This window comes from Daldinia vernicosa (assembly GCF_022497035.1).
Source record: "Daldinia vernicosa strain CBS 139.73 unplaced genomic scaffold F5Y00scaffold_17, whole genome shotgun sequence".
Lineage (NCBI taxonomy): Eukaryota > Fungi > Ascomycota > Sordariomycetes > Xylariales > Hypoxylaceae > Daldinia > Daldinia vernicosa.
This window is the reverse complement of record NW_025953933.1, coordinates 547,773-571,433: the sequence shown is the minus strand read 5'-3', so window position 1 is coordinate 571,433 and position 23,661 is coordinate 547,773. Positions and strand designations below refer to the sequence as shown.

Below are 23,661 nucleotides of genomic sequence, written 5' to 3'. Positions count from 1 at the left end.
CGACCTCAAGATAACAGGAGCCATCTCATTGCATCGCTTCTATCGAGAATTACTCCTCGACCATCAGGGACACTAGAAATTTTCCGACCGACGTCACCCGTCTTTAGTCCCCAAAAATATCACTGCCTACCTATTTGCATACCGGGGTACGAGCTGCATACAGTTAGTTTGATACCTGGCCTCCGAAGCATATGGCATCGCTTCTAAAAAAAGGGTCCATCCAATCTTCGGCTCCCATGTCCCGAATTTATTTGATGACAACATCCAAGCTGTTAATAATGTAGCCTATAGTCAATGTGGACGCGGTTACAGTCCAGTTAACTAGTAAATCCGCCCCCTGTTAGGGCTTTAGCTAACGAGCCACGATGCAGCAGTCGTCACCGGATACAACTTAATGCGAAGGTTATTTCTTCTAACCATTGGCGGCGCATTGCCTGCACGGTATGTTGCCGATTGCGGCATGCATTAGAAACAGGTCTATATTGCTGTCAAACGGGTGCTCGCTTGGTTGCTGTTGCACAATAGAGAGGCAGCATCGAACTTTTATTTCTTAACGAAAAATAGTATACAACGGTACAGCGTAGCCGCCTGCCCGTCGTTGACAGCAACCTACTACGTTAGGTAGCGTTTCTTTAAGGGATCTTCTCCTTTGCAGATCTCGTCAGCCGGTGACATGGAAGGCTGTCGCGAATTGACTCGTTACAGCAATTACCGACCAAGACGCAGAAGTTGGTCAGATTACAGCCATGTCATTGTAACACGCCAGTCCGCCGTCGTTAATGGAGGCGCACCTGCATAGTTCGTCTCTAGTAGCTCTACATGGCTTGTCACCTCCCGTGGCAGTGTTGATCTAAAATCGCTCCCGTATAGCGATATCCGTTGATATCCCTCAGTGTCTCAGCTGATATGGATGAAAAACTTGTAGATTATGAGATATAATATCGCTTTAGCTTGAGTCGCCGGCCAGTGCGGTGGCGACAAGTTTAAAAGCAACGTTTTGTTGGTGATCAACTCCGCGACAGGACAAATACCACACACCGACGCCCGCCCCCTTCTCGCTTCTGCCGAAATAGGCGTCAAAAAAAGCTGCTGAACTATAACTGACGGCTACTATTATGACGGAACCCATCACCCACTAGCGATTTGAAGAGCAATTAAGCTTAAGGCTGGCCATCCCACCTTTTTACTCGGCTATTCGGTTACAGGCGCAGCTGATCTACCCTGGGGAATCTTCACGTTTCCCCTGGTTTCTAGAAAAAGGGTCTGGCGTATAATAAGGAGTATTTATTGGTTACACGAAAGTCCCTGACTGGCTATTTCACGAGCCGACTGACGTCTACCCATCATTTTAGATCCTGTGAGATCTCCCATCGTAACGTTGCTGCATCTGCCAACGCAAAGGTAAACTTACTATATACCAGGGGTAGTAATATTTCACGTTCAGTAAGCATGGGGGCGGTTCGGGGTCCGACTGACCAACCAAGTAAATAGGTGCTCTCTGCTCATTTGCATATGCATATGCATATGCACATAGCGGGTATCCGCGCGAGGTTGAAATTTAAGCTTGCTAATTCCGAATCCATCTCGACGTATAGCGTATAGACTAAGGAGGCTAGTCGGCTGTAAATAGCTCGAGTACCTGCGGGGTTTGAAGCTTTCCGCATGCAACACTTGCAGCCGGGATCTGAGGTTACTAATATCAATGCGAAGCGTTATATAAAAAAAAGAAAAAAAAGGAAAGCATCTAACGGCTAGACCTAGGTGTCTAATATGAGCCTCATGACGTGGATGGAACATACGTATCCACAACAGGAAAGCTCAGCGTTGAGCATCTCTACTTCTCGCCGAAAGGGGACGGGCCGGCACGCAGAAGGGAAAAGGGATCTCCCTGTAATCACATGCATCTCCACGCGTCTATGCAAGGAGAACCCTTGGCGTAGCAAAGATATCATACATGTAGAGGGTATAAACATGAACTACCATCCGCCAAAACGCCACCAAGAGGCGGCCTAGTCCATGGCATGATACGGTGTATCCGTATAGTCGATATTGGAGGCCAGCATTAACGGCTTTGAGTCTAACTAATTTCTAGATGTCAACGCGGAATGAACTGTCATGTTCCATCAATCTCTATTACCAATCTCTTTCTAGAGTCCTCTGGTAGAGGCTCATAATAGACGGTCACGTCGTGGATCCGAATACGCAACTCGATTCCAACTTTTAGAAGGGTAATGCTTTCTCGACTCTCGTCCTTCCACCGCCACTATCGAAATCTAACGGTCAGCGGGTGCACCCGTCCTAAAGGTCTGTCTCAGCTCTCCAAGGAATAAGACAGACTATATTCTAGACAACGCTAGGGATGAAGACGGGTATCGAACAGCGAGGCGTCGGACGTAGGCTTTGACGATCGCGGCTAGCATATATAGCTAAACAGCCACGCGTCCCCGAATTCGACATGTCAGATTATATTATCTACGGCCGAGTCAGCTTCTACGTGTTTCCTAAGACTAACTAAAATACGGAGCCGGCCAACCCGCCGGGTAGCTCACGTCACGCACGCCCCAGCGTCAGAAGACCGTAACCATGAGCGGATAGGCTGGGACTAGATCATGTAGGTCAGAGGACCGAGACATCCACAGATACGCGAAATTTGACAGCTCATTCTCCGATCGAGGATCTACCATAAATGCACGACAACAGAAGGGAGGCCCGTCCGTACGGAGTCAAACCCCGATACGTCAGATAGTAAAACTAGACGATACCTAACCACCTATGGATTTTGTCTCAGATTCTCTTTTGCTCAAATTGGGGTTAGTAAACTAAATTGAACAAGTATTTATCACTAGCTATGCTAGTTACGCCTCTTTAATCGAATCTACCTTACCTTACCTAGGTCATTTTTCCACCCCTGTCCATGTCCCCAGGTGCCAAAGACATTCTAGATTACGCCTGCTTTTTGACAGACTACCCACCCAGGTATAGTAGGTATATAGAAGGACGCCACGAACGGACCGCTCGCGGGGATACAAATCCTAGGTTAGCTAGCTAGCTACCCGTATGAGATGTAGGTATGAGATATACATTATGCACCTAAGCACTAGTCTCCAGACGAGGATACATAGGAAACGGAGCAGCGGTGACTGACTGGCTGCATATGCCTACCTTACTTACCCATCTATCCAGCGAGCCAAGACAGTTGAACTATCTCCTCGGTATATTTGGAATTATAACCAGTAAGGGCAAGCTCATGGCCCACGAGGTGCTTCCTTGGTACAAAGATAAGCTAATCTAAGAACTGAAATGAATGATACCTTTGTGTCAGTGCAGACGGGATGGGTAAACTATAGAAATATGAGCTAAACCAACAACCTACGGGGGGCGGGTATGTAGATAGGTATGTATGTTCCAATGTCAATAGGATATTATGTATTGAAAATAGTCCTGCCATCTATATACTACCTAGTCCTATCATCGACGCCGCTGCTCTGCCCCCCCCCCAATCCCTCTTCGCTTCACAAGGGCTGGGCCTAGCAAGTCACACCAGCCTAAACATGTCGACTGCCCCATGAATGCATTACGCCAAAGAAGAACATGCTCATTGTTCCGGGTATCCCTACCTAATCATGCAATAAGGTATATCTACAAAAGAAGGAGAAGAAAAATAAGAAGAATAATAAATAATCAGATAATGCTGATGTGATTGATTCCCAACGGACGGAAAGATAATGATGATGGGCCACTGCTGTCATACGTGAGAATCCCATCTGATAATGCCGGTGCCTTTTCCCAGGAATATCAGCAATCCGGGCCGTAGCTGCTGTGCCCTTCCTAGACCCTTAACCAGATACACCCGAGATAGAAGGTAAAAAAAAAAAAAGTTCGCTAATATGATAGATGATAATGATGTTCAACTTGCGCCTCCCTAGCACAAATCTACCGTAGATTTTCGCCGGTTGCCCGCTTCCCTTTTCTTTTTCCTTAATACATGGATGATGATTGAATGGTTGCAATGATAAAATGACAAGTAAAATTAGTCTCGGAAATGGGCGCCGGGACAGGTCGAGGAAGGAAAAAAAAAGGACCTTGGTTTGGGTTTTCGGTATACCCAGTCATACGTGACAAGTAATAGACTGCTAATCTTGTGGCACATAAGCGGTGTCAAACAAAGTGACTACCGCCTCCGACTTCGCCCGTTCGAATGAAATTGCGTCAATGAAAATTCTTATCCACGCGGATGAGAACGACACCCGGCGTCTTGTTGCCATTGGTGTCTAAAAGTTGAATAAAGCGGTAACCCGTCGCCAAACGGTCAAGACGGATGCATGCCCAGCCAAGAAATGGGTCGCGATTTAGCGACATGAGTCGCGGCGCGTCATCTTCCACCTTGAACCTAGATAGAGAAGAATTCGTAAGCTAGGGTTCATGAACAAATCGGGATCTTCAGGAACACTCCATGATATCACAGACTAGGGAGGGACCCGTGTGTCGCACAACTGATAAACGAGACGTTATGGAACGTAGCGAGCGAATATGGGTAGCAAAAAAAAAAAAAAAAAAAAAAAAAAACCAGACCGACGTTAAGAAGTCGTTTGCTCTAGGACTCGCTCCGTTCCCGCGAACAGCTCTGGGAGACGGTGGCCTGTTGTGATATATCACATCCTCCTTTCCGTCACTCGACGGTTCGTTGCACATGCAAGCTCAACCGCCGGCGACTCCCCGGCTCGGAACACGTGAACCATTGGATATGTATATCACAGTGAAAACCCGACCAGCCGGATCCGGATATGTGGGTGCCCGGCGGGAAGAGTTATCGGGGAAATTTTTGAAATGAGAATACGACGGGAAAGAAAAAACGGACAGAAAATTCTTACCTGACAAAACTGAGCTGTTCGATAACCCTTTTGACACCAAGGAAGTGAAGTTCGTTTTTGACACTGCCGAAATCTGGGTGATCCGTCTTCCCGACCCCTGTCTTCTGCTTATACTCGCATTCGCGGACCCTACCACCCCCGTCGATAAACGCTCCGAACCGCTCTTCTGCCTTTTCGACGTGTAACTCGCACCTTACAAAGGGTCTCAGGGATCTTGAGTTGCTACTGTGAGTACCCTCGGGCAACGGAATATGTTGGCCTGCGAGCACGGTGATGACTAGATCGAGAGTACTCTGAGGACCAGCTTCTTCTGGAGCTATAGACGCGTCTTCGCTGAGGTATCCCGGTGGCTTCAGTACCCAACCATGCTCACCCGAAAACATTGCTTCGTTGAGCATCATACCTTCATCCCAAGACTGCCAATTCATAGCTACCATTTGTACACCTTTGCGCCAAAAGTGCGAAGGGTCCAGATTCGACGAGTCCCACCGCAAGCCCTTCGGGTAGGCGCGCATAAAAAAATGACGATTGTGAGAGAATAGTTCAAAGTGTTTAGAAGCGATAAGTTCAAAAATCTTGTTCTCGTTTATAGAGAAGATGTGCGAGGGAATTTTAGCAGCTGGCGACTCGAAGGTTGTAAAGTGCTCGCTATGAGTATAAATGGCAAGAGAACTAAGAGCCTCGCATATGGGAACCTTGGGCTTCTTGGCACCATTCTGGAGAATAGGCCTATCATCCTCTGACCCAGATGCGTCATCATCAATCGTATTGTGAGGGGACAACGTCGACATAGTCCCATCTAAGCTTGGCGAGGCCCTCTTGACCTTGATGAGTATTTTGTTAAGTAGTTCCTCTAGCTTTGGCATTCGGCCGTTTGGGCAATTCTCATGGGGCTTATCGACTAATAAACCAGCCCACTCTTCCTTCATAATCTGAACCATGACACCCTGTTGCTCTTGGTCGGCGTGAACTTCTAGGCTAACAATAATTGGTAAATTGGTCGTCTCGAAGGCCACTTCGCGGACGGCCTTACAAACCTCACGGAATCCAACGGGCGTTGTAAGGGTATAACCGTGCATCACAATCGGTTCGTCCGGTGGCAACGACGGTCTAGATCTTATAGATAGACGTTCAGCGTCAAGTTCGCTGGCAAGGGAGGCCGGGTCAAGGGCAGCACCAATCTCTCGACCGAACGGCGGCGGCGCCAGCTCGGATTTGCTGCATCTTGGACTGTGGCTATGGACTTTCTCGACGCCTAGTCTTAGTCGAGCTTTCTCAACTGTCTCCTCTACAGCATCCTTGAAATGAGCGGCAGCTGTATGTAAACTTCCGCCGGAGAGGTGACGAACGTGTTCAAATCTCGAAGTGGGCCTCGCCGATGTTTCTCTCGGATTGTCCGGCGTGGAGCTCTGCGAATCACTATTCCACACATCTATCTCCACACACCTGCATCCTCTTCTAAGAACGCGCCTGTAAGCATCCGCCGTGCTTCGGCCAGACAACTGATTGCCGGATAAGTACGTGTTATGGCTGCTGCTAATAAAATAATTGCTTATAGGTTTTGAGAGGTCTTTTTGTTCAAAGGAGATGGGCTTTTCTGCTTGAAGACCGAACTCGAGCCACCATACTTCGAGGAACTTCTCAAACTTATATCTTTCCTCCGTTAAAACTGGAGCTTTATTGCCCTGGACGATTTCGAGGAAGTCCGTAAAGGCTTGGCGTGATAAGAAGGGTTCCCCTCGGCGCAGGGAGTCGTAAAGTTTTCGTAGATGTCGTTGAATAGCGGCGCTCAGATATACTTCCTTTTCTCCATCCTGAAAGTGCACAGCTGTTGGCGTAATAAATGAAGCTAAAGCGATTGCCCGCTTAAGCGCTTTAATCGAATTGGTCCCAAGCTCGGAATTCAACGTGAGTCGTCGCCGAAACGTTGCCGAGCGCGTCGGTGTCGCGTGGTTCGTCCGTCTTCGCATCTGTCATATAACGATCAGCACCCACTCGAAAACCCTCGTCCGAATGAGGAAGAAATGGGGACCGCGTCAAGTAATTATCGGCTTACGTTAAAGCACATCGGGTTAGCAGTCATGAGTTAGCTTAGATCTTCCTTGAGAAGTGTCGCCTTTTTAGTTCATGCCCTAGTCGAGCAAAAGAAGACGTTGTCCAAGGGCATTAGAGTAAAGGCGTCGCTCCCCTTTTAAAGGGACAGGTAGGAATGATTCTCGACCCCAGCTAGTATGATAGCATTCGTAGAAATGAGACTATGAGCTTAACGACTTAGACAACGTGACAATGGACAAGCGAAAAAGCAAGTAATTCGAAAACCAAAGAATTAGAAAATCGTACAGGCAAACAACGTATGACGCGGGAGGGTTTGTAATGCGAAATGAAGAGAAATGCAAAAAGAGCGGAAACGCAAAGGTTCAAAGTTCGAGTTATGGTTCAGGTTCAGCTATGGACAGGGTGCAGCCTCATCCCAGCACAAGCCCAGCATAAGCGGCCCCGCTGTTGTGGTAGAAACTAGAACACAACCAATCCGACCGTTTCAGGGGAGTCGATCCCTGAAATAAGCTACTATTCGTAGGGCTGTAGTTACCGTAGGACCGGGCCCTGTATGTCTTGGTCGCCCACCACCCAAGAGAAATAGTTAAGCGTTCCTGGATTCCTGGAGGGTCCTGAAAACTTGGGTAATACCAACTTGGAGTTCAGGAACGAAAATGTTGAAATAAAACCTGAGAAGAAAAACGTCGGAGGCGAGGCAGAAGAATAAATTAAATGGTTGCCGAATCGATTAACGCACAGCTTAGCATAGGCCCAGACCGCTACTGTCAAAGACGGGTTTAGGTCAGCCTAAGTCGTGCCGTGTCATGGACCTTGAACCGTCTGGGGGCGGAGTCTCTACAGCTCGATAGTAACGATTGGCCCCCAATTTGATGACCGACAGCTGGAGATGATAGAGTGGACATGCAAGTCAACGGCGAGTTGATAAGTCCATAAGTCCACTGATGACACTCTCCACTCTTTAGAAGGATACAATTCGCTTGTCTAAATGCTCAAGCACAGCTGAAAGGCTCTAATACAACTCTAGGGTGCATGGTATGATTTCAGGTTTTGACAGAAAAAGAAACTAATTTTCAGGTCGAACTCTGAAGCTGGCGAAACAACCTCTCAACCTTGAAAGCAGAGCATACCCCCGCTTCGTAAAGACAATGCGAGTTAATGCGAATTGAATCGCAAATCGATCGACCCAAGGTGGAATTGGGTGGACGAGATGACGGAATGGAGTGACTTGATGCGGCTAAGATGGTTTATCGATGGCTGCGCCTCGCCGGGCATCCAATTGTTTCGTGAGAGAAATTATGTAGGAACAAGTGAGCACAGGGCATTGCAAAATGGAGTTTTTTTGCGCGGTGCTTGCAGAAAGCCAGAAAAATGCACATGCAGACGTGCAGTCAGGAAAGAGGAAAAGTGGATATTTCATAGTTATACATTTGGTAGTCAAGTCTAAGTTGCAGTTGCAGTTGCAATAACAACCAGACAACGCAGTTTCCAGCTTGCAAAGTTCTGTCAGCCCCAATTGATTAACCTACATGTATGCATATAGGTACCTAAGTACCTAACTCTATGTAGGTAGTGTAATTAATTGAAGCAGCACGTGAAGTTGGGGTAAAAAAGGGGGGGAGGGGGAGTCCGACATTCAAGTCTAAAACCTAGCAACGAACGCAAGGCTGCAGACCGAAGCGACGTCATGGGTTTCTTAGAAAATTTACCCCAAGTTGTCCAACTCACCAAAACAATAAAACACAGCCACGTTATAGTCAAGCCCATTCTCTCCCCGTCGGTCAACCTTAGGCATTAAGAGCCGGCTGTGCTAGCAAATCGACCATATTCACCGGCCAGCTCAACTCCATTCAACTCATTTAGGTATCGATAGCAGGGAACAGTTACTAGGCCGACCATGTCGAACAAGAGCCATAAGAATTACGAGGCGGAAGTGCGGTCCTGGGGCTTTTCTCACGTCTTCACTTGGACCGACGGCCCGTATGTTTCAGGCCTTGCGTTAACGAATGTAAAAAGGGGTTATTGCTAACTCACAATATTGATGCAGCAATGCCTATTACAGACCGCACTCTCATTCCGGCCTGACAACGCATCTGATCCTGGATGGCCAGCTCACCATTAACTACCCAAAGGACGCTAATCCGGAGAAGAAGACATACACGGTCGGCGACCGTGTTGATGTCGACGCCGGCAGAGTCCATGAGGTCTGGATAGGCGACAATGGATGTACATACGTCATCGGTGAATAGCAACAACGTCGAATTAAGGGTGGTAAGATATTACAGGTGTAGAGGCCGTGATGTAATTATAACGTCGACCGAGTGACTGAATACATATCTACTAAATAATAAACAGAGTGGCGACAAATATTTCTTCCCAAGGGACGAGATCAACTACGGGCATTAAGCTTAATTCTCGACGTATGCTAGTCTCGGTTGTGGGAGACAAAAATCTTCGGCCTCCGATGTCAGGACCACTGTGGCGGTGGCTTCAAACGCCGTCTGTATGATATCCCCTTTGACATGAATGAATCAGCCATTCGATCAGCCTATATGAGCTTACAAGGACGAAACGTAGCGATAGTGCGCCTAGCTCGGTATACAAATATTAGAGTAGTACCCGAATTTATAACGCTCTTAATCGCCTAATAATAAGGGGAAAGACTGCGATTCTATGATACCGACGTGGAGTGGTGGCTTGCTGGAGCGTTGTCATAATGAATGCGCTATAAATCCATTACAGTACAATATCGACCTCACTCTGAGAGAGAATAAAAGTCTTGCATGTTTAAACATTATGCGAGGCATGCGCAAATTAACGGACAATCGCAATATTTGATCCGGACCATTCGTAAAGCCAGGTCCAGTTTGGGGTTCCTATCCTCGGACACCGATAGAAATCGGCCACTACCTTCATACTCTTCGGGATTTAGCACGGCGGATGATCAAAACCTGGAGGACTTAGTAGACAGATTTTAAGCTCCGTATAGCCGTTCAGAGGCCAGGGATTTAATTAGCAATATCTGGCGCGCTTCTAGTTTCACCATTTTGAAAAAGGAATGATATAGCGAATTGACTCTCCACCCAAATAAGTTCATGGTCGATGGCTATCCAATGGAATCGAACATATCGGCATCTGATATTCCTCTTTAGGTCACGGGCAGCGACCGGAATAGTGGCGATAGCCTCAGAAGCGGTATCCCGGATGATGCCGCCACCATTAGTAGGTCTTGTAGGGAGATAAGTCGGCAGACCGGAAGCCTTAGCTCGCCTGTTGAGCACGATCGTCGCTGAGGTTCAAGTTAGACAAGCGCCAATAGTCTTAGATCACGCATAGGTAATCAGCTGAAATCTTCAACTTTTTACCCTATCATTCGAATGTACAACCACACGAAGAGGGCAAACATGTAATTAAGATGCTTGCTAGCGAGTTGCGGCAAGATGCCGTGTAATATCGATCTTGTGCGGGCTTGTATCACGACATTCCGAGAAGCTGACGAGTCCTCAAATCTATACCTATCAAAAACCGGAAAGGTATCGGTTACACCACGGGGCGGGCATTAGCCACGGCGCCGGGCGGGTTAAAACATCTCCCAACCCCTATCGGAAGCTGTAGCTCGATGCCCGCTGTTGAGGTAGCGGGGCAACGGTCATACCTGTACGACGTTTGCATTTGAGGTTATCGTCCTGCATTGATATGTTGAGAGGCGTCGTCAGAAGCGATAAGCGGGTATATCGGCCATACCGTTAAAATATCTATGTATACCTTAGGTAATAGGTAATATATTTCAGGTAAAATCACCTTGTATGCATGCTATTCCAGTTTAGCGGCTCACAAACTAGATTAGCCTCCTTGGTCATAAAGATAAATTTAAATAAAGTATATTCTCACGTTAATATATTCCCGCGACCTCGGACTGTCCGCCCGGTCTAAATGAATAACCCTAAATCAGCCGCATCTTCTGTCGTGGTGCTTAATTGAAGCTTGCGTAAGAAGTCTGCATAGAGTATGCGGTAGCACGATGGCAAAAGAACGAATGATGGCGAGTTATGAATGGAGTCGCATTGCAGTCTAATGGGACATCCCGTCTTCCAATAGCGCGGTGATCAACGATCTGCACCAAGGGTATCAAAAGTTTAATCGTACGCTCTGTATAGGTATTGTCAATATTATCAATAGTGTCGTAGGTGTCTTTGATACAGCTCTCCCTATCTCGAGTATAGGAAATAGGAAAACGTTAGAAGTTAATTATTTAAATATGAGATCGTCTCATGCTAATATCGATAATGACATGGGAATTCTTGACCGCCGTCGGAGAAAGGAGATAACTAAGATGGGAAACTTCATTTTTGCGTCAGTCTTAGCAAACGACAACCGCATATGCGAAACAGCTGATTGTTGTACAATAAGGCGGTGAAAAGGAATATTTGCTGTCATGGAAATAACCTGCATATGTACCATGTACGTAGGTGGTCGGGCAAGAACAGAAGTTTCGGGAGGTCAACACCGAATCAAGGTTTCGCGACATTTGGGAATTCTGAATAGGATCCAAGTGGGGGTAAATCTTTACGATTACGACGTTGCGGAATCGATCCCTCCTTCGCCTCATTGGCGTAGACATACTAGCTGTGGACTACCGGCATCTTTGATTGGAGACGTTTAACGTGTTTCTGTATTTCTGTAAACAACGCGGCGCGCATGTTAAATCCGACGCTATGTACGAGGCTCTTTCGCAAGTGACGTCCTCGATATCATCGGCGGCTTTTGAAGGATTACCCAATATTAAAACGTGTGGCGAGCAATGTCGGAAGTGCCAGGAAGAGGAAGTACATAGTATTCCTTAGCATAAGGAATTACCTGGTTAGATATTTGAGATTTGAAGCGCCGGCTGAAGAGAACAGAGAACAGGGCCGGAGTGTTTGGAGCGGTAATCCTGGAAAATTGCTAGCATAACCCTGTAATCTTGTTCGTCCCTGATCTTTGTGGCTAGTCTTGGTCCCGCTCCGCGAAATACAACGTCAGCCGTACTTGTGTTATCGAAGCTTAAGATTGCTCCATCAGTACAATATGTACTATCTGATACCACAAAATTCCTAACTCGTACATACCTACCTAACCTATTAGGAGGTATGCATGTATGTATGTGGATATAAGAAAAAAGATCAGTCCGAGACGCGTATGTTTGTGATGACAATATGACGGATACCGATGGCTAGAATCTCGGAAGTTTGACTTAACGCTGATATTCTAACATTGAAGCGTAGAAGTTCGCTCTCATCCTTGCAAAACTTCGGATATCGGAGACAACGGGATGAAATAAGGTATAGTAGCCTTAAGTCATGGGGTTAAGCGTAACTATAGCTTAGCGAAGGACTTTCCATATTCAGCAGTATACAATTGATATATGATAGAAAAAAGAACAGTACCGTACTATATAGAGGATGGACGAACCCATTGTCTCGCATATGTGAGCAAGGATAAGCTACCGGTAGCATATACCTAACTGTCTTTGTGGCATCTTCGCACAGATAGCTCGGTTTAGGCTAGGATAGGATGTTGTATGTAATTGTAAGTTTACATGGCTATAAAAGTTCCGTGATCCTTGCCTATGCACTTAGTACCTAACTCTATTTAGAAGCCGTACCTACCTAAGAAACTGCTTAAAGTTTAAAGCATCTCATGTAATGATCAGATAATAGAATTCGGGAATGCCTTAGCTGCTTACACGAGATAGTCGATAAATCGACAGGTACTAGTAGGCACATGGCCTTGGTTTAGCGTCAGAGTGTCTCTAACTTTCCCTACTTAGGTCAATTCCGGTCTCCAATCGGTGCAGGAATGGAGATTGCAGGGGTATGAAGATCAGACAGGTGCAGGGAGCAGCCGGTTGGCGGGGCTCACAAGCGAACCTTGGAAAGGTACTTTAAGTAATACTTCTAAAGACGGCTGCTAAATGCGTACAACATATGTACATTGGTGCCTTCTTACTTTACCAAAATCTATAATGCTAATTTCCGTAGCTTCCCATAGTTCCCATAGTTTTTAGCATGGGAAAGTTGAGCGTCTCAGTTGCCGCGCTGAAGTAGCAAAAGTAACATCCAAGTCTCGTCTTAATTTTCCAGATCTCGATGTCCCATAAAACTCAGTCAAGATCAAGTTCCAAATACAGGTTTCTGCTGCGTTGAGACTTCCAAGACCCGCATCTCACACTTCAATTCTGGACCAATAACTGCCAATAATATCCATATTCCCAATCATAGTTTATGGATGCATCTTTCTGCCTCTTTCACTTGCTGTCCTGCTGTCCCGTCTTTTACTCAACTCCACCGTACATATATACCTAACATACAACGTACATTATGTACATACCTCCATATAACATAACCATAACTGTACCTATCTGCCTAAGGTAAACTTCCATTATATGTAAGTGTACGCAAACCTCTGCACCAGATCCAGCACACAACACTCTTTTCTCCTTTGTCTGCTTTATTTGTTTCATATCCCCTACATAATATATGTAGTCATGGGCGCAGATCTATCTCCTACGAGATATATGTGAATAAAGCAGCATCTTAAACTAATGCTGCCGCATTCGTTTCGTATCAGTGTGCAGCTCAGATAACATAACTCGGTCAGTCAATATATTCCTCCTCTCAAGATGCACACCGCGTACGGACCCAGATAGACAGGACCGGGGGTGTTGCGTATTTCCTATTTCCTATTAATCCGTCATTCTGCACCTTTCCCAACCCCCAGCTTGCCATCCAAACCAATAACATCATATCCACCTACATACATATGTGACCTTGGATCTCAAGGCGTAACCCATGCCTCTTTTATAATACTCTTTATAATACCTGCCTTAAAGCCCCCTTCATACTCAAATCTTGAATCGTGCCTGTTCTTGATCCGAGCTTGTCCATTCCCTTTTATGTGAGATTGGTGTGGTTCGTTAATCGCCAATGCTAATACTCTGTTGAAGCTACCGGCATGGAATTGTCAATGCTTGCCTAGTACTAATACCGCGCCGGTTTTTCGGCTTTGCCCTCACCCAACATCATGGGGAATTCGATCTCCGCCGAAGCTCCATGGAAGGGTCACCGAGCATCTCAAAAACTATCAAAACCTAAGATAGGTAATCCTACCGCAGCTGGCCTGTTGAATACAAATGGCGCCTCAAATCCACCGCGCCATTCCCCGGCAGCGAGACGTGCCTCGCTTCCCCACGCTCCTATATTTTCAGCCCCGCCGATGCTTCCTGAAAAGGATCCTATCGTATCCGTAAGCGTGCCAGGCGGCGAGAAAGGGCTGGATTTAGGGCGTCGTATTTCGAGGAGACTATTCCGTTCCAACACCTCCAAAGATGTACCCAGGCATCACCGGAGAAGTAACAGTGTCGAGGTACCGGATCTTCCGCAAGAGCGTTGGTCAAATAGGATAGAATCTTTAGGGAATGGATTCGATGAAGGCTATAACTATGGCCAGGCTTCTGCCCAAGTGTAAGTTGTGATGCTTGTTTTTCACATTATAGAGGTACGAGCTAAATACTATCGCCAGGAGCTTGTCTATGAGCGCGTCACGAACTTCGTTTAATTATGATCATTTCTCTTACGAGGCTCAACGCTTGTCAAATCTCGTTAACGAACCGTCTCGCGAAGATAATTCGACTGTTTTGGAGAGTCGAATACACATTTCCGAAGCGATGCGGGGGGACCTCAGGGGGCGACGACCCTCAATTCCTGAGGCACCTCCGTCAATAACTCATAATAATTCTGACTTGTCTTTATATACCCCTATGCGACGGAGGTCTTTTATGACTCCTGGCGTTGCTACTCGTGAAATGCCGATAGACTCAAACCCTCCAAAAACGAGATACAGCGTCCCCTCTACTCCAGCGCGTCGAGAGTCTATAGAGTCAATGGGTATTAGTACGATTAATGCGCCTCATCGATTAACCGATCCAGAGCCTGTACCCCGTGCACTTACACCATGTGAGGCGGAATATACACAGACAGGCGCTTTTAAGCTTGGCACCCTACGAATTACAAATGGCAGTCCAGCAAGGAGCCCGGCAAGGAGTCCTGTTCGAGATGTTGATCGTGATACCAAGTATGAAGATACCGTGAGATTGGCGGTTAATGGTACAGCAGAAGCTTATTCTGGGACGGTGCAAACGGCTCCAACCAACCATATTCAGACTCAAAGTTCCGAGGTGTCGGTCTCAAAAGTTGAAGTTCAAATCAATTCTAATGTCGAAGGAGCCGCCTCTACATACTCTATATCATCTCGGAAGCTCCCCGAGCTCCCAGGCGAGCATCAGGCAAGCCCACCAGTGCTTGATGATGAGAAGTTGACTATCCCAGATATACACGTAACTAGCAAGCATACAGCTATAGAGGATAAACTGTTCGACGACGACGACGATCAGGACGAGTATTCGTCAGTTGAGGTTCTGGATGTACGACTTGACGCAAATGCGAAGTCTACGCCACCTTGCAAGAAGCCAACGGCGGAAGAGAGAAGCTCCAAGGAGATCAGTAGGTCAGATAGTGGCATTGCGAGCCCTGCTTCGGAGTACTCGGCCGCGCCTTTTTTGTCCAAGGCAGATTCAGGCTACAGCTCAAGTGTCTCATTACGATCGTTTTCTTCAAAGCCACAGGCTCCCGAACAAGGCCGCACTGCTGAGGTTATGAACGATGCTAGTGTGAAACAAAGCAGGCGCGCTGAAGAATTAGAGGCTACAAGTCCTACTATCACGACAGCCAACGTTGACACTTCTAAGTCATCTGACGAACGATCCCCTCCACCGGTCCCTATGAAAGATCCTCATTTTGTTGCTCTTGCTAGCCCCAAGACGCCGGGCGAACTATCACCACAATTCCAGCAAGCCCCCAGATCATTAGGCGCTCCGCAGCCTACTCAGGTGCCAGAAAGAGTCTTGCCACCACGCAATATGTGGAATCATCCCAGTCGTAACATGGAAACTTACAAGGCATCTCTACGTAGTCCACCTACATCTAGTCCTAGTCGAAGCATCACCACTGGCTTCCGCAAGCCCGGAAAGCTGCAGAGATTTTTAAGTGGAAGTCGAGTACCGCTTACTGCCCATAATACGCATCCTGTTGGATATGCACGTGTTCCTGCTGTCTCTAGGGATATGCATGCAAGGCTTCAAATGCACTCGGGGTCAAGGCCAATTTCGTTCAGGAAATTAGCTCTAAGGTCTGCAGCTAGCAAAGAGACACTGGGAACAATTCTAAGTGTTGGAAGTGCAGAGCTCCTCCAGGATGAAGACCTCTCTCCGAAGATCTTAGGTGGTCAAATAATGGCTCCAGATCGAAATCAAGGGACCCCAGTTTCTATTGAATCGACGGTTACGGATAATTCATCCATGTTATCGAAGAAGTCGGTCCGTCGTAAGCCTGTACCTGCTCGAGGTTATGGTACATCTCGTAAGCCGCCTACAATCACCAAAACATCCCCGGAAAGTAAGCTCGTTCAAGTCGCATCACCTAAAACAACCAATGGAGACCCTAACGATTCTACTAATATCATTACATCAAACGACAGAACGAGATACCCTACATACATTCCACGACAGCCTAGCTCAAGTACTGTGGTAGGCCATATAGAAGAGGGATCGAGGATGATTAATATGAGACGTAGTTATGAATTCGCCCAAGGCGAATCGGACTCTGCAACATCCCTTGAACTTCCACCACCACCTATGCCAAGTTCGAGATTTTCTAAAAGCCCCCCTCCTGTTAGTATGAGAACTCGGAATATGGGTTCTCTACGAGTTCCTTCGCCAGTAAGGTCAAAATCAACTCCTCCAGAAAACATAGGCCGGCCAGGGCAACCTCTCTACTCTCGTAGGGGAAGTCGCGAAGGTAATTTAAGAACCCCCGACATGAGCGGCACTTTTGCGGCAAATCAAACTGCACTATCCAGAAGATCGAGTCGGGAGAATTTTCAAAATTACACTCCCGGCCAAGCTCGTCGTTACGTTGACAAGTCTTCTGCGTTGCCTGCACCAAACGGTGTTAAGCCTATAAGCTTCAGATCGGAAGCGGTAGATCGGGCTCCCAGTTGGGATATTCAGGTAGACCATGGTCCTTCCCTTTCTCGACAATCATCATTCGATTATAGCCGCCGAAGTTCACTTGCTAGTCAATCGAGTCGACGAAGCGTTGCAACTACTGGGCCAGCCCTCTTCCGGCAACCATACCATTCGCAACCAGATTTACCATTACATCGCCGGCCTAGTTATGACGAGTATAATATCGTGCCGCAAGACAGTTGTGCTCGGGATAACGGCCCTTACCCATCACTGTCTCGCAACGGGCAGACATACGTCTCAGATCCTTGGAGTGGTCGGTCGATGTCACTACCACGGCAATGGGATGAACATATACAGCATCCTACACACGCCCCTCGACACCATACTAGGCACCAGAGCTTGGATCAGCAAGGTAACCCCATGCATTATCGGGTTCTTCATTCCTACAACTCTCCTGCTTATCGTCACTTGCCCATCTGGAGATAAATTACGTGTCCTGCTACCTTTCCTAAGAGGTGAATTGCAAAATCTCCCTTGTACTCTTTGCATTCTTGCTTAAGACGTCTCGCACAATTCCAATTATTTCCTTGATATCCCGCATTGTCCCGGCGTTTTATTTTGAGGTAGCATAATGGCTACCATGTGGCACTTCCCCCACTGCATTCATTATTACCAATCATTTTCTTTTGTCGAGTGAAAGAGTGCGCTCCTGTGGTTGATCTGTGGCATACTACAAGATCAAGGTGGATTTTTGATTCTGGATGATAACGGCAACAATTTACGACACTAGGCAACGGTCATGGCACAGGTTGGGAGGAAGAGTTTGCTCTATTTTTCTTCTATGTTCTAATAAACGGAAAATGATACCACGTATTTGACGGACGCACATTCTATACCCATTCGGAAACAGGGACGTCATTTTCTTGTACTCGGGCGCTATGGCATCACGGCTTGGCAGGTATACGAGTAGCTGTTGCTACTTACTGTTGCAGGAACTGTACATATAGTATAGCAACAAGGAATAAGAGATACATATATGCGAGATAAAATTCTCTGCGCCTTCTGGTCTGTTTAGAACAAAATAAACGTACCTGTTAATTAAGGCGTTTGCTATAACTACCCGTTATACGTTTTTGTTTTTTCCACCTGCATATTTAACTAATTGAACGGCGTAGGGTTGACTTGTCAATTAAAAATACGATATGTATAACTTTATATTAAGATAATACGAGGATTGGTAACCATCCGAGTACGACATGCCAACCATCCGAGGGGAAATTGAGGGCCAAAATACGGTTTACCGCCGGAGAGCGTAAAAGGTTAGGCGACCAATCAGGGCTTGCGGCAGCTAGCATTTCGCTTGTATCCGCTGCGCTAAGGTAAGTTAGCAAAGTTAGCACCTAACTATGCTTTTAGCACTGTGCCCTGTTTGGTTAAGTGTTTGGTTTAGGGAATTACGTAGTTTGCTCTGCTAAGCCACAAAAGTTTCTGTGCCTGCACTTGGGCTTAAGTGTAGAACCAAAGCAGAAGCACCCGAACCACCTTGCATGTGGATATCGTGACATGGAGCTTCACACTAAACCACTAAACCACTAAACCACCTACACCACCACCTACACCACCCACACCACTAAGTTGACAGACTTTCAAACATGCCTCCTTGTCCATCTGCATGAAATCGAGACACGAAAAGAAAAAACGTCTATGTACGATCTAGTTCACACAATCCGGTTACTATACCTAGGTACTCGATATTCGATTGCGACCCGAAAGGAGATAGCAAGAAAACAGATACTTGCATAATAAATAAATGCCTGACACCGTCGCATGAATATCGGTCCCGATCCCACGTTTCACAACCCTCCCACCAACAACTAAGCTTTTTCTGAGACCTTGCCCATGAACAGTCTACCCCGGATCTATACCTAAAATAGTGTGGACGAAAGCTAATTGATCCTGACTGTTCCCGCCCAACATGGCAGACTATGGCCGTCAGTCTCCCGACTTCACCTCTCCTCAAATTCCCGAGCTAGAGCATATAGCCAGCATGTCTCTTGGTAATAGCGCAACTCCGCCACCACCACCACCTGAAGATGGAGCCGTCTCTTCAACAAATGGTGGTGGGCTCGAACCTGCCGCGATGAGTCCCAGCCCGGCCGAACCCGAAATGTCCCAGGAAGTACAAGAGGTGCTCGCTTCAGATGTATAGATCCCACAAAGCACCGCATATCGAGGAAGACATGGCTGATTTGGCGCAGATTGGCGTTTCCACTATGCTGAATAGGCTTAAGCAAAGCATTATAGCTGCTAAGGTTAGCTATTTTCTATGACACAACCTATAGCTCTTCTCGCTAGGTTGGTTTCTAATCATTATCTCCTATAGGAATTTGCTACATTTCTTAAGAAGCGATCGGACCTCGAAGACCAGCATGCTAAGGGCCTGAAAAAGCTGTGTAAATCGACTCAGGACAGCATCCACCACACAGACCATAGGCAGGGATCCTTCGCGCAGTCATACGAGGAAATGCTCACGATACATGAACGTATGGCCGAGAACGGAATACAATTTGCGCTATCTCTACACCAAATGCATGAAGACCTCCTTGAAGTAGCTGCGGTAGCCGAGAAACATCGCAAAGGATGGAAGCAGAACGGTTTAGCCGCCGAACAACGTCTGACTGATGTGGAGAGCGCAATGCGCAAGTCCAAGATGAAATACGATTCGCTGGCCGAAGAGTATGATAGGGTGAGAACCGGCGAAGCAAAACAAGGACCGAGAGTCTTCGGTATCAAACCCAAATCAGCAGCACAGCACGAAGAGGACCTTCTACGCAAGGTTCAAGCAGCTGACACGGACTACATGAGCAAAGTTCAGGCATACCAGTCTGAAAAAGCAACCGTCGAGACTTCGACCCGTCCAGAAGCTGTCAAGGCGCTACACGATCTGATTAGAGAATGCGACTCTGGCACTACCCTGCAGATGCAGAAGTTTGGTAAGTAAATGTGAGCGTAGAGACAAAATTTGACATATGATATTAACAGCGTATTAGCTTCATTCAATGAAAAGCTATTGCTTAGTAACGGGTTGGTGATAAGTCCTCTGAAGACCGCCGCTCAACCAGGTCAGCTCTCTCGCAGTCTAAAAGAAGTTGTCCAGGCCATCGACAACAAGAAGGACCTGGAGAATTATCTTATCAGCGTTCATAGCAAAGTTCCGGCCAAATCATCAGAGCCGAAATACGAGAGGAATCCCGTACGTCGTCGGCTATCTGACTTTCGAGCCATGCTCGATGCTAACTTAAGCCAGGTTCTTAATCCTCAGCAAAATGTGTCCCTAAATCAGGTGACACAAATGCACCAGCAACAACAAGCACGACCACAGTCTCAGCAGCGACAAGGATCGCCTTTACAGGTGCAACAGCAACCAGGTTCGATGGGCTCTCGAACCGGAGGGTTCGATTCTATATCATCACCGACTGGGTTCCAAGGACCAGCTCGGGATTTCACTCCTCCCCCTGGACTGGCACCAGTTCAACGACCGTCTTCAGGGGCAGGACATGAGAGGAGCTTCAGTCATGGTGCAATGCTAAACCAGCCCAGTATGCAGCCTCCACCGCAGTATAATGTACGGAACTCGATACAAACCCCTCCGACCCAGTCGCGATTCAATGGTGGTGGCATGGGTGGCCCTCCACAACTTGGAGCCTTACCGTTCCAGGGCCAGCCGCCTCGAGCGCAAAGCCCCCAACAACAACAAGGTGGGCAAATAGGCTTCCAGGCCCCGCCGCATGTTGAGCAGTCTCCGGAACGATCGACATCGCCCCATGGCGCCGCCGTGCCGAAGACAGAGGGAGCAATATCAAGGGGACCGGTCTTTGGAGTTTCCCTGGAACGGTTATACGAAAATAGTAAAGGACCCGTGCCGATGGTTGTCTACCAGTGTATCCAGGCCGTTGATTTGTACGGACTTGCCGTCGAGGGTATTTACAGGCTTTCTGGCTCGTCAGCACACGTGAATAAGTTGAAACACTTGTTTGATACTAGTTCGTCCCCCCTTTCCCCTGCGAAGCTAACAGCGAGAGCTAACTTGGAGGGAAAAAAAGATGAAGACGCGCCAATCCTAGACTTCCGGAATCCGGAGAACTTCTTCCATGATGTGAACAGTGTGGCAGGGTTACTAAAACAGTTTTTGCGAGACCTGCCGGACCCGCTGTTGACATCGGAGCATTACGGAGCGTTCATCGACGCGGCGAAGAACGATGACGAGGTGGTGCGGCGGGATAGCCTACACGCCATCATCAACGCGCTACCGGATCCAAACTACGCTACGCTGAGGGCGTTGACGCTCCACCTGCACCGCGTCATCGAGCACTCGGCCGTCAATCGCATGAATTCGCAGAATTTGGCTATTGTTTTTGGGCCAACGCTTATGGGCACGGCACCAGGAGCAAATATCCAGGATGCAGGATGGCAGGTCAGAGTTGTCGATACGATATTGCAGAATACCTATCAGATCTTCGATGAGGACTAGGTTCGGGGAGTAGGGCATTAGAGGTGCATGCGTAAAGATCAATTTGAGATGAGAGCCGGATCTGAGAAAGCAGCGAGAGCGTGTCTGTACAGTATGCGAGGTCCTCGTCCGCCTTTTTGCAAGAGTACGGCCCAGTGTAATATGATACAGTTAACTTAATTGTCTAACGAGTAATTTGTTTTCTTCTTCTAGCAGAAGAGGGATGGGGCGGTGGGGACGAGGAAGGTAGGTAGGTGGTTAGGGAGGGTAAGGGGCAGGGAAGGGAAGGGAAATGAGTGCAATAGGTGGCTTGGCTAAGATAATTTGTCTTAAAGCTTTACTCGACTACTTGGGTGGTTGATTGGCTCCTTTTCATACTCGTGTTTCTCGTGTCAACTTGAGTGCATAGCTGAACCCTAAAATTTCCATCGTAGATCTATAATAAATAGTAAACGGGCTCCCAGTAGTAGTGTTGTTTTTTTTTGAGTAAAATCACATATTCAGTTACTGTTTAGACTAGGTCTAGTCGTTTTTCCTCTTCTTGCTTGGCTACGCTGTTATCTGTTATTGTCATAGTCTGTCGAGAGAGACATGGCAAGGCCATAGCTGTTTACTTCAAATATGATTTTGAAATTAATTAATTATGAGACCAAGTTTATGCTCATGCTTTAGGTATGTATATATTTACAAGACCCGAATCTCGAAGCTTGGGTAATAAATCTGACATCACTTCTGCCATAATCCGGCTCTTGGGTGAAACCCCGGTGCGGTTACGTGTCTCTTTGGTTTAGGTGAATTACTACATTATCCCGCCTCCTTCGATGGTCTTACAATTATTCTCCCGGGTCTTTTGAGGGTTTCCTATTCTTGCTAAGGTCCCCCCTTCCCCCCCTTTCCTATGTATAAGCAGGAAGGCCTGTTTTAGCTTGTTATCGTGGACCTCGTATTACTACATTAGGTAGATATATCCCTAAGCAGCGGCTGGGGCCGCGGGCCCGGTGTTGGTGGCTTGGTTCGGCGCCGGCGGAAGGAACATGGGGAGGTAGGTTACGGCGAGGGCCATGGCTGGTTTATGTTAGGTACTTATTAGACAAGGAGGGGGATGATAACGGATCGGGCGTTAATAGAGAAAGGGGAAGGGGGTGCTTGCTTGCTTACCTGACATGCCAATGGTGAAGTACCCGGGAGTGCTGGCGCTGCTCTTGCTGGCCTCCTCGCTCTCGCCGAGCCAGCTCTGGATGCTGATGACGACCGAGGCCCAGCCGATATACCTGTTCCGCGTAAAGATGGCGGCCATGGGGAGAGTGGAGGATAGGGTCGAGGATATCTCGGCGCTGTCGCCGGACTTGGGGGCGGGCTCCTGGTACGGGACGACTGTTGTGATGGGGGGATATGTGTTAGTTAATGCGACGCGACAGGACAGGACACGATGCTATGCGAATGCGAATGCGATGCGGTGTGATATATGAGGCGCGGATGAGAGAGAGCTTCTTACCCAGGTCCGGCCGTCGCATATCCTTCTTAGCGGACATATTTCCCTTCTCCTGGGTGGTATGGTATTTGTAGTTGTAGTTGGGTGCCTAATATTAGTATAATAGATGGAAGCTTAACAAAGATGCGATGTCGTTGAGATGCATGCTGCAATTCCCAGTTAGGCCTAAATCCAGGTGCTCTGGTGCTGCAGGGTCGGACCAGGATGCCGCTCGACGCTAACCCCTTTTTAGCGGGCTGGGCTTTCTTACCTTTTTCCTCCCCACCTTTGTGCGATGAAGCCACACGGCGGGGATCAGCCAGATTACATACAGATCTACATATGTACCTACCTATGTATACGGATTAGTTGGGTTTTACTGTGCATATGTATTTTCACACGGTGGTAAGTACATAGTAGGTTAGTTGGTAGTTACCTAGCCTACAAACGTCGATAACCCCTGGGTTGCAACATCGAATAACTACGATACAAAGGTAACCAACCAACCCCAAGTTCGACGTCGCCTCGTCTCGTCTCGTCTTGTCTCGACTCTACTCGAGTCATTATTATTAAGTATTACCGGTATCACCCCTCGTACGTGTGTGTAAAAGTGAAATACCGAAGAGGATCTTAACCTTAGGTACCTAGCCTCTTAGAAGATATAAGAGGGCGGGAAATGGGCGGAGTAGTT

The 23,661-nt window shown here is 47.4% G+C and overlaps 5 protein-coding genes across 5 annotated transcripts; 3 read left to right on the top strand and 2 right to left on the bottom strand.

The window, feature by feature from the left end:
• Nucleotides 1-4,209: 4,209 nt before the first annotated feature.
• Nucleotides 4,210-7,573, bottom strand: F5Y00DRAFT_268785 (PLC-like phosphodiesterase; the record flags this gene model as incomplete). Its single annotated transcript, XM_048012321.1, has 3 exons — nucleotides 6,928-7,573; nucleotides 4,872-6,841; nucleotides 4,210-4,390 (listed from the first exon to the last, which is right to left on the bottom strand). Exons 1-3 carry the CDS (start codon nucleotides 6,952-6,954, stop codon nucleotides 4,210-4,212), a joined length of 2,178 nt encoding a protein of 725 aa, XP_047865948.1. The 5' UTR covers nucleotides 6,955-7,573.
• Nucleotides 7,574-8,823: 1,250 nt separating this feature from the next.
• Nucleotides 8,824-9,175, top strand: F5Y00DRAFT_261121 (uncharacterized protein; the record flags this gene model as incomplete). The annotated part of the gene is made up of 2 exons (XM_048011151.1): nucleotides 8,824-8,906; nucleotides 8,974-9,175. The coding sequence occupies 2 exons, from the start codon at nucleotides 8,824-8,826 to the stop codon at nucleotides 9,173-9,175; spliced, it is 285 nt and encodes a 94-aa protein (XP_047865947.1).
• Nucleotides 9,176-13,474: 4,299 nt separating this feature from the next.
• Nucleotides 13,475-18,210, top strand: F5Y00DRAFT_48184 (uncharacterized protein). The gene is made up of 3 exons (XM_048013715.1): nucleotides 13,475-13,560; nucleotides 13,912-14,428; nucleotides 14,487-18,210. The coding sequence occupies exons 2-3, from the start codon at nucleotides 13,989-13,991 to the stop codon at nucleotides 17,473-17,475; spliced, it is 3,429 nt and encodes a 1,142-aa protein (XP_047865946.1). The 5' UTR covers nucleotides 13,475-13,560; nucleotides 13,912-13,988; the 3' UTR covers nucleotides 17,476-18,210.
• Nucleotides 18,211-18,581: 371 nt separating this feature from the next.
• Nucleotides 18,582-21,956, top strand: F5Y00DRAFT_234465 (RhoGAP-domain-containing protein). The gene is made up of 6 exons (XM_048007430.1): nucleotides 18,582-19,192; nucleotides 19,248-19,301; nucleotides 19,373-19,982; nucleotides 20,040-20,242; nucleotides 20,297-21,032; nucleotides 21,093-21,956. The coding sequence occupies exons 1-6, from the start codon at nucleotides 18,965-18,967 to the stop codon at nucleotides 21,518-21,520; spliced, it is 2,259 nt and encodes a 752-aa protein (XP_047865945.1). The 5' UTR covers nucleotides 18,582-18,964; the 3' UTR covers nucleotides 21,521-21,956.
• A 152-nt stretch (nucleotides 21,957-22,108) lies between these two features.
• Nucleotides 22,109-23,275, bottom strand: F5Y00DRAFT_234461 (uncharacterized protein). The gene is made up of 3 exons (XM_048007429.1): nucleotides 22,995-23,275; nucleotides 22,658-22,873; nucleotides 22,109-22,564 (listed from the first exon to the last, which is right to left on the bottom strand). The coding sequence occupies exons 1-3, from the start codon at nucleotides 23,029-23,031 to the stop codon at nucleotides 22,470-22,472; spliced, it is 348 nt and encodes a 115-aa protein (XP_047865944.1). The 5' UTR covers nucleotides 23,032-23,275; the 3' UTR covers nucleotides 22,109-22,469.
• Nucleotides 23,276-23,661: the final 386 nt, after the last annotated feature.

Bases quoted from the DNA above. Each gene is read 5' to 3' on its own strand.
- F5Y00DRAFT_234461 (XM_048007429.1), bottom strand. From the start codon at position 23,031: ATGTCCGCTAAGAAGGATATGCGACGGCCGGACCTGG. The intron at 22,874-22,994 runs GTAAGAAGCTCT...CCATCACAACAG, and splicing joins TATGCGACGGCCGGACCTGG to TCGTCCCGTACCAGGAGCCC. The intron at 22,565-22,657 runs GTAAGCAAGCAA...AACATAAACCAG, and splicing joins CTTCACCATTGGCATGTCAG to CCATGGCCCTCGCCGTAACC.
- F5Y00DRAFT_234465 (XM_048007430.1), top strand. From the start codon at position 18,965: ATGGCAGACTATGGCCGTCAGTCTCCCGACTTCACCTCTCCTCAAATT. The intron at 19,302-19,372 runs GTTAGCTATTTT...TATCTCCTATAG, and splicing joins AAAGCATTATAGCTGCTAAG to GAATTTGCTACATTTCTTAA. The intron at 19,983-20,039 runs GTAAGTAAATGT...ACAGCGTATTAG, and splicing joins CCTGCAGATGCAGAAGTTTG to CTTCATTCAATGAAAAGCTA.
- F5Y00DRAFT_48184 (XM_048013715.1), top strand. From the start codon at position 13,989: ATGGGGAATTCGATCTCCGCCGAAGCTCCATGGAAGGGTCACCGAGCA. The intron at 14,429-14,486 runs GTAAGTTGTGAT...TACTATCGCCAG, and splicing joins GGCCAGGCTTCTGCCCAAGT to GAGCTTGTCTATGAGCGCGT.